Source organism: Bos mutus, chromosome 3 (genome assembly GCF_027580195.1).
Source record: "Bos mutus isolate GX-2022 chromosome 3, NWIPB_WYAK_1.1, whole genome shotgun sequence".
Taxonomy (NCBI): domain Eukaryota; kingdom Metazoa; phylum Chordata; class Mammalia; order Artiodactyla; family Bovidae; genus Bos; species Bos mutus.
In genome coordinates this window covers 15967757-15979224 of record NC_091619.1, presented here as the reverse complement: position 1 = coordinate 15979224, position 11468 = coordinate 15967757, and the positions used below count along the sequence as shown (strand labels likewise).

The window sequence follows — 11468 nt, the reverse complement described above, 5'->3', positions numbered from 1 at the left end:
AAGACAAAGTTCAAGGTCCACTGCTCGGTTTAAGGCACCTTCCATGGCCTGCACCTGCCCTGCCCCCTTCTCTTTCCCTAAACTCCTGCCCACTCAGCACCTTGCTGTTCTCCAAAGTCACTGTACCTTTGCCTGGACTAGCCCCCTGTTCAGAATATCCTCCTCTTCCCTGCCTGCCTGGTGGACATCACTTAACTTTTGAGACTCAGTTCAAGCACAGCTTCCTCTAGAAAACCTCTGATTGCTTTCCTAGAGGAAAGTTGATCTCTCCTTCCTTTGTGTCATAACCAGGGCCTCGGGGTGGGAGGAGCAGACGGGGGTGCTCTGCTCCCCGCCCTGCGCCGTGCATGCTGAGACCAAGGGCCTTGTCTTTCATCACGGTGAGCCTGGCACCTCACCCAGCGCCTGGCAGGCCTCAGTACACTGCTTCCCTTGGTGCTGAATGGGAAAGTGGGTATGTGGGAGGCCCCGGGAGAATCTTGAGTTTCAACTATAGGAGCATCTTGGACTGAGAACAGGGCTGTGAGACTTTATTTATGCAAGGAAAGCATCCCCCTTCACTTCACCCATTACTTCTTGAGCACCCCTCCCTGCTCTGCGGTGGGTCCCTGGTAGGCAAGGTGGTCGTTGCTAGGCTCTCCTGAAGGCACTGTGTCTATTGTCGAGATGAATCCTTTTCCAGGTGCATCTGGAGGAAAGTGCCTGCAAGAGAAGGGTGAGCCAAATGGCAGGGGCCAGGGCACGGATGGCAGGAGCTGATGGGGTGCTCACAGCTTTGGTACCCAGTTACTCAGTACCTGGGTCCTGTCTTTGTGCGACACGCTGGGCCACTCATATACAGGAAAAAAAAGTTCTAATTAGGTTTTTCCTCACTTTGCCTGTGTGTACAGCAGGTCCCAATCCCACTCTAAAAAGTTGGAGCCCACCTTGTGATTGGATCCTTAGCATTCCCCCTTCCGTTTGTTCCGGGCATAGCGCCAGCAGAACAGGGCCAGGGGCCGGGGCTGAGGTCCTCTTTACCTGAGGCTTTAGCGTAAACTGTCTGCTGATCTCTGCTCTGGGTGACACAGGACAGGTACATCTTCTGATCCTCGATCTTTTCCACGTTGACGTTCAGCACAGCCAGAGAGCCCAGGGGAATCAAGCTGGGAGAGGAGGTGGCTTAGCCCCCGCTCATGTAAGCCCCTGGGCCCTGCCCCTCAACTCTCTGTCCTCCCCCAAACTTCTCTTCATCTTACCTTGTCTCAAGGACTTAAATGGCTCCCGGCTCAGGGCCCATCTGCCAGCAACCAGAGTTGCATGGCAGAAGTTCTGATCTGGCCAGGGGACCAAGGGACTGTGTGGCTGGGGAAGGAGCATGACAGGTCTTCTGCACCCCAACTGCCCCCTCAATGGCCCACACCCCAAAGATCTGTACTTACTTTAAAAAAAATGATCTGATTTTTTGTTTGTTTGTTTAATTTTTTGGCCACACCGTGTAGCACGTGGGGTCTTAGTTCTCTGACCAGGGATTGAACCCACACCCTCTGCATTGGAAGTGAGGTGTATTAACCACTTGACTGCCAGGGAAGTACCCCATACTTACTTTTTGAACCTGATGTTGAAATTTACTGTTAATAGCCCCTCTCCAGACAGGTAAGCAGTTTTAGAAAAGGTCTCATCTATCAAGGCTGCCAGGGACCCTCCGTGGACAAACCTGGGGGAAGGGGCAGGGAGTAAGGCCAGAGACAGAAACCACCACCCCCGCCTCCCCCACTTCCATCTTTCCCCAGGAAAGGAAAGGAAATGGATCTGGATCCTGTCTGATCAAACCAGTCAAAATCAGCTGGTTTTTCTTCCATGTTACTACAGCCTGTGTTAGCAACCACTGATACCATTATTGTATTTCACCAGGAAAAAAACGTTTTTCTGATAGAATGAATGGAAGAAGCCTTTTTTTGATTCATCACCTAATTGCTGGTAGCTATTACTGTAGTTTGGAAAAGTGCACTCCTTCAGGGGATGGAAAAATCCCTGAACTTTTGGGCTTTAGTCTCTAAGCTGACCTTGGGCAGCTCTCACCTCACCAGTCACTCTGGCCAGTGTTGAGCCCACATTTTCAAGATGGGTAACCATGAAACTTGACCTAGGATCTATTCAGTGATGACAAGATGGACTCCCGAGCGGCACTGCCTGTGGAAAGCTGAGAGCCAGCTTCAGCAGATGCTGCAAACACTTGCTTTATTTAGAGGGTGCAAATTCTTGTTCTCACTTGTGTAACCTGACTTTCTTCATGCCAAAGCTCCATTGCTGGTTAAGTTGGGGAAAATAGAGAGGCACCGAGTTTTAGAAAGCAGACAACTCGAAAGAGATTCCAGTTTCTGACTTTCAACAGTGTGACCCCGATTCTCCACAGACCAGGTCAGCTTCCCTGCTGTGCTATCACGGGTTGCCCTGCTGTGCCTGCCACCAGCCAGCTTCCCACACCCCTGCTTCTGCTCCCTTTGGTGGAAAGTACTGGGGGCCATGCAACCACACCCGCCTGGTTTGACTCCTTGCTCCACCTTCACTACCTGTTTGATCTTGTGCAAGTTGCTAAACCTTTCTGAGTCTTAGTTTTCTCACTGTGAGTTGTGAATAAAAATAATTTGTGTCCCATCAAATCAAATGAGGTAATGTTTATAAAACTTTACATACGCCTCTAGGCAGTTCCCTTCCCACATGGCTTGAAATAGGGGAAGAGTCGTAGCCAAAGAACAGTACGCCTGCCCTTCCCTCTTTGTTCAGGGCCCAGGACCCAGTGGCAAGTGTGAAGATGCTCCAGGGTAGCTCTTGGTCAGTTATTCTACCCTGCCTCATTGCCTTGGGGCTGGACGGGTACTTGTAAGATAAGAGAATATGTATATATGCTGTGCTTAGTTGCTTAGTTGTGCCAGACTCTTTGCGACCCCATGGACTGTAGCCCACCAGGCTCCTCTGTTCATGGGGATTCTCCAGGCAAGAATACTGAGTGAGTTGCCGTGCCCTCCTCCAGGGGATCTTCCCAACCCAGGGATTGAACCCAGGTCTACTGCTTTGCAGGCAGATTCTTTTAAGGGAAGCCCAGGAATACTGGAATAGGTAGCCTATGCCTTCTCCAGGGGATCTTGGTCTCTGCCCCTGGGTCCTGGCACAGAGCTCCTGAAACCCTCATAATTTCCTGTGTGATAGGAATGTCTCTTGTTCTAACAAGGTGACTCTGTGTGAGCTCCTGGTTGAGGGCTCTTTACCAGAAAGACCAAGCCATGATTGCTGTTGTTACTGCTAAGTCGCTTCAGTTGTGTCCAACTCTGTGCGACCCCATAGACGGCAGCCCATGAGGCTCCTCTGTCCCTGGGATTCTCCAGGAAAGAATACTGAAGTGGGTTGCCATTTCCTTCTCCAATGCATGCATGCATGCTAAGTCACTTCAGTTGTGTCCGACTCTGTGCGATCCTATGGACAGCAGCCCCCAGGCCCCTCTGTCCACAGGATTCTCTAGGCAAGAATACTGGAGTGGGTTGCCATTTAGAAGCTTGGAATTTTCAGTCCTGCCACCACAACCTCTAGTTCTGTTGAGAAGGGAGAAGGGCTGAAAGTGAAGTTAATGATGGATCATACCTATGTGTTGAAGCCTTCATAAGAATTCCAGTTAGTATGGGGTGGCGAACACATCCACACTAGGAAGATGATGCACCACAACTCCACAAGGACAGAAGCTCTTGAACTCACGATGTGTTCCCAGACCTTCTCTTACAGACTTCTTCCATCTGGATGTTCATCCTTTGGTGGTGGTTTAGTTGCTCAGTTGTGTCTGACTGTGACCCCCATGGACTGTAGCCCGCTAGGCTCCTCTGTCCACAGGATTTTCCAGGCAAGTATACTGGAGTGGATTGCCATTTCCTTCTCCAGGGGATCTTCCCCACCCAGGGATTGAACCTGGGTCTCTTGGACTTCAGGCAGATTCTTTACTGACTGAGCTACTAAGGAAGCTTGTTCATCCTTTACAATATCTTTAATAAACTGGTAAACATAAGTAAGTGTTTCTTTGAGTTCTGTGAATGGTTCTAGTAAATTCATCCAACCAGAGTAAAGTGTACTGGGAACCATCAGTTACTGCCAGATCAGAAATTGTGGGTAACCTGTGCACCTACACTAGCAATCGGCATCTAAAGAAGGGTGGAAGCAGTCTTGTGGGACTGAGCCTTTAACCTGGGGGGGTCTGACACTATCTCCAGGTAGACAGTGTCAAAATGGAGTTCTATCGTAGGCTCCCCACCCAGTTGGTGTCACAGAGAATTTCCTGGTATTGGGAGAGCTTCCAGCCATTTGGTGACTGAAGTGTCAGAAGTGAAGTGTTTTGTGTGAGAGTGAAAGAGGCTCACAGGAAAGAAAGACAGCAGGAAGTACAAGATTTTTCCTTACACAGGGAGATAGACTGACCTGGGTGTTTCTAATTCAGTGCTGACCCCATCTTGGATCCCTTCAATCTTCTAGCCTCAGTGTCAAGGGGTCCTCTTCTGCCTTTCCAGCCCCACCTCCATGAGCCCCTAAATAAAAGGCCACATTCCACCCTATCCCTGCCCCTTTGGGGGGTTTTCCTCTTCATAAGGGAGGGGACCCGTGGCCTGGGTAGAGCTCTGACCTAGTCCCCCAGTGTCTGCACGCACTCATGTGGAAGTCCCCATGGAAGATACCTTCAGGATGGCCAAGGTGACGAAAGGGATGCAGTCAGAATCCGTGGCCTGCAGAGGTGCTGACATCTAATAATCTCTTTGAATTCTGTTTAACTGCAACTCAGTCTGTCTCAGGTCTTGGGACCCTTACGTTTCTCCTTCCCTCCCCTCTCTCCTCTCCCTTGCAAGGATTCTGACTCCACAGTTAGCCTTCAGTGACTGTCTAAAGCAGGAACAGGGATCAAGAAAGCAGACAAATGTGGACCTGGTGACCCAGTGTCCTTAAGCAAGAGGCTCAGGGCCTGTCTGAATGTGTATTTATGTCCAGCGTGAATGTATTTACGTCCAGTGTGAGTTCTTTCCTGGGTCTCTTCCTGGTTTGGAGGCAGTGGAGTACAGAAGAAGCGATGGATTTGGAGTCCCGCCTCCTGGGTTAGAGTCCTGGATCTGACCTTAACTGCCTGTGCTACCTTGGGCAAGATCACTTACCTCTGTGCGTCTCAGTTTGCCCACTGGGCAAAGGTGAAGTTTGGAGAGATAGCCTGATAGCTGTATTGTGCTTTATGGTTTATGAGTACATAAACCATACATATGAGTCCATAAACCGAGGCCCTTCATTTCTCTTAGCTGTTCTGGGAGGTAGATATTACTGCCCCAAGATTTAGGTAACAAGACTGAAGTGCATGCATGCTAAGTCATTTCAGTTGTGTCCAACTCTTTGTAGAGCCCCATGGACTGTAGCCCACCAGGCTCCTCTGTCCATGGGATTTTCCAGGCAAGAATACTGGAGTGGGTTGCCATTGTCTTTTCCGGGAGACTGAAGGCCAGGAGACAGAGGTTAAATTGCTTGCTTGGGGTCTTCATACAAGCAGTGGCAGAGCAGGACTGGAAGCCTGGCCCTTAACTCCAGACCTTGTCATCTTCTGAGTCCACTACACTCCTCTCAGAGTGGCTTCTAAGGCCCCTTCTTACTGAAAAATTCCCAGGCCTGGAATAAGGAGACTGTCTCTTATCTGCCCAATGGGGACTGAACCAGATGACAGAATATCCTTCCACATCTGACACTGCGAGACTGAAGCCCAGTGCCTCCCACTCTCCACCCATCTCCCTAGACAGAGGTACAGAGCCCAGAGGCTGGCCGAGCCCAATGCACCCCCTTGGCCAAGCCCAGGAAGCAGCCAAAGATGTCCTCCCTGGGTTAGCCCGTTATCTTACCCTGGGACTCCCTCCAGGTAGGGGCCCGGCTGGAAAAGACAGATGGACTTCTTCTCGGATGGTTGGAAAAAGATGACATACTCGTAGCCTTGTCCTTCCCTCTCAATACACCTGGTGAAGAGGCGCCAGTCACTCTTGTCTGGGGAGAGATGGGCAGTGACACAGCTGAAGGAGGGAGTGTGTGAGGGCAGAGGGGCCAGTCAGGAGGCAGGGTCAGTCATTCAGCAGCAAAGATGGAGCTGGCCTCTGGCACACCATTGAGGAGAGAACCAGAGGACATGTGGGCTCTGCTCTTGGGGAGTTTTCAACTGGAGAGTGAGGCTCCGACCTGTCCTCAAGGTCTTCGGTCTGAGGGGACACAGCCCTGTCCTCTGGGAGCCCTGAATCTTGAGGAAGAAACACTCACGAAGTTCCCTGGCTGAGAGTAGATGTAGGGTCAGAGACAAGTCAGACTTTAAGAGACCTTAAACACTGAGATGGTGATGGACAGGGAGGCCTGGCGTGCTGCGATTCATGGGGTCGCAAAGAGTCGGACACGACTGAGCGACTGAGCTGAGCTGAACTGAAACATTGAAAATTAAAATGTAAGGCATTTAATTCACATGTAGTTCAAAATAAAAATACGGAACAGAAAAATAAGTGGATATGAATCCCCCAAAGTTCTGACTGCTTTTTTTTCCCCCTCAAGGCAACTATAAGAACCATATCCTTCTTGGATGAAAACCAAAGTCTTCAAAATTTTTTGATGCAACTTTGTTTTTTCCATAAACTGAATGGACCATCCAGTCGGCACTTGGTTTGAAGAACACCTATGTGAGTGAGAGAGACATGTTAACCCGTCCAAGTCCATGCACATGCAGAGAGATCAAAGTGGAAAGCTCTATTGCTCTGACCTGTGGGTGTTTCAGGAGTCTCTGGGCCTAGCAGAACAGGGATGGTGTGGAAGGTCTGCAGTGGGCAAGGGGGAATCCTCAGACCTTTGTGGGGTGGGGAGGAGGACTTGGGATAAGGCTTGACAGTAAGGCAAGCATCCCTGGTGAGAAGGGAGATGGGTGGAGGGCTGAGGCAGCGGTTCTCCGGTGGGTGCACTCTGGGCTGAGAGCACAGGTGGTTACTAGGGTGCTCTCATCCCCCAGGAGGAGGGGAGGAGGGGGCAGGGGCTGAGAGGACGCTTTCCTCATCCATGTGCCTGGGGCTGCATCGTGAGAGGTGGACTTGTCAGAAAGAACTTCTGGCTGAGAACTGGCAGAGAGCTTGTGAATTTCCTCCCCAAAAGTCTCTGGCCTTGGGAAAAGGGGCTGGCTGAACTGATTCCAGTGGGCTGGGGCATGTGCCTGCCAAGGGCTGCTCTTAGGCCAGGCCTTACCTGAGTTAGCTGATAAGTCTAGTGGGAGCTTGAACCCCTGGATGTGGTCTCTGTTGGATCTGAAGGAAGGCACTCTGACCCAGCCACTGGTCTTGGTCTTCTCCAGAAATTCATGATACAGGCTCAGCATGTCTGGACCCCAGCTGGCATTGGGAAGGGCATAATTCTTACCCTTTGTCATCTCCTGACAGAATCTTGAGACCTGGGCAGGAAAGATTGGGGAGACTAGATGGCTTTCTGGAAGGTGGGCTGTGGTTTGGGCTGCGGTACCTGTACGTAATGTAACCCAGCTCCTGGGTTCTTGGGCTTCTCAATCCCTTCTGTCAGTGTTGAGGGAAATGGCCCCTGGGGACTCCTGAGAGTGATCAGGCAAGGGAAAAAGTGAAAACCACTCAGTCACATCTGACTCTTTGTGACCCCATGTCCATGGAATTCTCCAAGCCAGAATGGGTAACCTTTCCCTTCTCCAGGGGATCTTCCCAACTCAGGGATCAAACTCAGGTCTCCCACATTGTAGGCGGATTCTTTACGAGCTGAGTCACAAGGGAAGCCCACGAATACTGGAGTGGGTAGCCTATCCCTTCTCCAGTGGATCTTCCCAACCTAGGAATTGAACCTGGGTCTCCTGCATTGTCACCCTGTTTATTTAACTTATATGCAGAGTACATCATGAGAAACGCTGGACTGGAAGAAACACAAGCTGGAATCAAGATAGCCAGGAGAAATATCAATAACCTCAGATATGTTCTGCATATCTGACACCACCTTTATGGCAGAAAGTGAAGAGGAACCCAAAAGCCTCTTGATGAAAGTGAAAGTGGAGAGTGAAAAAGTTGGCTTAAAGCTCAACATTCAGAAAACGAAGATCATGGCATCTGGTCCCATCAGTTCATGGGAAATAGATGGGGAAACAGTGGAAACAGTGTCAGACTTTATTTTTGGGGGCTCCAAAATCACTGCAGATGGTGATTGCAGCCATGAAATTAAAAGATGCTTACTCCTTGGAAGGAAAGTTATGACCAACCTAGATAGCATATTCAAAAGCAGAGACATTACTTTGCCAACAAAGGTCCGTCTAGTCAAGGCTATGGTTTTTCCTGTGGTCATGTATGGATGTGAGAGATGGACTGTGAAGAAGGCTGAGTGCTGAAGAATTGATGCTTTTGAACTGTGGTGTTGGAGAAGACTCTTGAGAGTCCCTTGGACTGCAAGGAGATCCAACCAGTCCATTCTGAAGGAGATCGGCCCTGGGTGTTCTTTGGAAGGAATGATGCTAAAGCTGAAACTCCAGTACTTAGGCCACCTCATGCGAAGAGTTGACTCATTGGAAAAGACTCTGATGCTGGGAGGGATTGGGGGCAGGAGGAGAAGGGGACGACAGAGGATGAGATGGTTGGATGGCATAACTTACTCGATGGATGTGAATCTGGGTGAACTCCGGGAGTTGGTGATGGACAGGGAGGCCTGGCTTGTGCTGCGATTCATGGGGTCGCAAAGAGTCAGACACGACTGAGTGACTGATCTGATCTGATCTGCATTGCAGGTGGATTCTTTACCAACTGAGCTATCAGGCTAGGGGACACTAATGTGCAAAGGAAGGGAAGGAAAGGCATTGGGGCTGACAATTAGAGGCAGCAGCTCTTTGATGGTGCAGTATAATTGCCCTGTTTTAAAACCTGAGAAGGGACTTCCCTGCTGGTTCAGTGATTAAGAATCCACCTTGCAATGGAGGGGTTGAAGGTTCAATCCCTGGTCAGGGAATTAAATTCCCACATGCTGAGGAGCAACTAAGCCTGTGTGCTGCAATACTGAGCCTGTGCCACAACTAGAGAGTTGGAGTGCCAGAATGAAAGATCCTGTGTGTCGCAAAGAAGATCCCATGTGCTGCAACTAACACCCAATGCAGCCAAACAAGAACAAAAATGAAAACCACCTGGAGCTGTTCTTTGAGGCTGAGAATGGCTAGTATTAGTCCCACTGTACAGATGGGAAAACTGAGGAAATATGGCTAAGGTTGCCAAACTTATGAGCATGTGAGCTGATGGTTGGCCTAGAGCTCTTTCTGTGTGTGCTAAGTTGCTTCAGTTGTGTCGACTCTTTGCGACACCATGGACCACAGCCCGCCAGGCTCCTCTGTCCATGGAATTCTCCAGGCAAGAATACTGGGGTGGGTTGCTGTGCCTTCCTCCAGGGGATCTTCCTAACCCAGGGATCGAACCTGTGTCTTTTTTGTCTCCTGCATGGCAGGTGGATTCTTTACCAATAATGCCACCTGGGAAGCTCAGAGCTCATTCTGAGCAACTGTCTACCTCAGGGGGTGGGTGGGGGGGCGGGAGAGGGACCACAGGTGAGGACCATCATTACTCACCTCAGGGGCTACTTCAGCTCTGTCCACAGCTGTCCTCACCCTGAAGTGAGTAACAACGGGGAAGTGGGGAGTGGGGGCTCTTCTGAAACATGTTTTGGGCACCTGCAGTGGTGTGGTACCTTCTATGGGATGAAGAGGAGTCCTCTGTGGCACCACATGCTCATGCACCAACTGCAGCCATGGGCAACAGACTAGCTGTTTGCTAAGGCCACACACAGCATCCGTCACGTGCGGATGTCCCAACAGTCTGAGCCCGAGGAGGAAAGTGATGGGTGGCCACACAAGATTCAGATCAGGAGAAAAGTGACCTGGTGGTCTTAGTTTGGGAGCTGGGCTACTTGGTTTCCTTTGCCAAATCAAATAGCTCCCAACAAGCTGCTCACCTGCCCTGGCCATGATCTAGGAAGAGGAGATTTGGGTTGGTCCCCATGGTGGCTCAGATGGCAAAGAGTCCACCTGCAATGAAGAAGATTTGAGTTTGATTCTTGGGTCGGGAGGATCCTTGGAGAAGGAAATGGCAGCTTGCTCCAGTTTTCTTGCCTGAAGAGTCCCATAGACAGAGGAGTCTGGCAGGCTACAGTCCATGGGGTTACAAAGAATCACGGCTTAGCGACGGAACAACAACAACAACAACAAGAACAACAGCTATATCTTTGGGCTCCAGAAGGGCTGTGCATTTGGTTGAACTGAGAACTCACTCACCAGGGACTCCGTGGAGGATCCGAAGGCTGAGGCAGGGTTGAATCTGGGCAGGAGGTGGGTGGCACCAGGAAGAGTTCCATGGTGACCAAGTATCACTGCCACCTGGAAGCCTCTCCGTAGCATGACTGAACGCTGAGCTGCAGGGCTGTAGCAGCGAGGCCAGTGAATGCTCTCCAGCTGCTTCTTGGTGCTGTCGGTGCAACTGCCTCTCAGACAAGCCTCTCTCCTGTCTCAGGCTTTTATTAACAAGCTTCCACCACAGATGACTAGGCAAGGCTGAGCTCATTTGATGCAACACCCACAGATGCTTGGGGCTTCTAGCTGGTGCAGAGCCCCATCCAGCCCTTGGGGAGAGGCAGGTGCTGCTTGGGCATGAATGCAGAGCAGGACTGGTCTCAGTTCAGAAATATTTGAACTGAGGAGCAAAAGAGTACTTAATGAAAATAGTGTAGTGTATATGAAACTTCAGAGAGTTGCCCTGGAGCTTTTCTGGGAAGAACCCAATAATACTCCCAGAAAGGAAAGGGAGGTCTGATCCTTGATTGGAGGTTGTTGATGGAGAATCTGTGTATGTTGGTGGAGTTTTGGCAGCAGACAGTTTTGGGAGTGAGATGGGGAGCAGGGCAGCACAGGTTTTGTCAAAAACAAGTCTAGGAAAGAGCCAGCTTTGAGTGGGGTGGGGAAGAGGTGCTCAGTCTGCAAGGGTGCGAACTCTTTTTGGTGGTGGTATTTTTTCTACTGAATTAAAACTGCCAATTTTCAACTAAAAGTCCCGGAATTTAATTCACCAGAATAAACATGGAAATTTAAAGATTTTATCCCACCTTCTGTAGTTAGCTGCCCTAGAAGACTAGAATATAAGTATTTTCCTTACTCTTGTCAAGGTTTGGAATGAAACTTCTTCAAGGACTGGGGGAACTCAGTTTTTTGATTGATTCAGTCTCTGGGTCTAATCATAAGTATTTGAACCAGTTGCCAATATTTAAAAACAAGGAGTTTCATAGAGAGCAGAAGGCCTCAGACCTCCAGATAAGTGGAAAGATCTGGCAATAGGGCATCTTCATTCCTGTGTGCCCTTTGCCTTGCCCCAGGCCTCGGCGATCCTGAACATTCCTTCATTCCGTCTGCCAGCCTCTATGTTCAG

At 50.0% G+C, this 11468-nt stretch overlaps 1 protein-coding gene across 1 annotated transcript; it reads right to left on the bottom strand.

Annotated features, from left to right (window-relative positions):
* Positions 1 to 597: 597 nt before the first annotated feature.
* Positions 598 to 10447, bottom strand: THEM5 (thioesterase superfamily member 5). The gene is made up of 6 exons (XM_005894975.3): positions 10325 to 10447; positions 7255 to 7456; positions 5889 to 6027; positions 1586 to 1696; positions 1021 to 1145; positions 598 to 702 (listed from the first exon to the last, which is right to left on the bottom strand). The coding sequence occupies exons 1-6, from the start codon at positions 10445 to 10447 to the stop codon at positions 656 to 658; spliced, it is 747 nt and encodes a 248-aa protein (XP_005895037.2). The 3' UTR covers positions 598 to 655.
* Positions 10448 to 11468: the final 1021 nt, after the last annotated feature.

Bases quoted from the DNA above. Each gene is read 5' to 3' on its own strand.
- THEM5 (XM_005894975.3), bottom strand. From the start codon at position 10,447: ATGCTACGGAGAGGCTTCCAGGTGGCAGTGATACTTGGTCACCATGGA. The intron at 6,028-7,254 runs GTAAGGCCTGGC...ATCTCTCCCCAG, and splicing joins AGACTTATCAGCTAACTCAG to ACAAGAGTGACTGGCGCCTC. The intron at 703-1,020 runs GTAAAGAGGACC...CTTCTCTTGCAG, and splicing joins AGTTTACGCTAAAGCCTCAG to GCACTTTCCTCCAGATGCAC.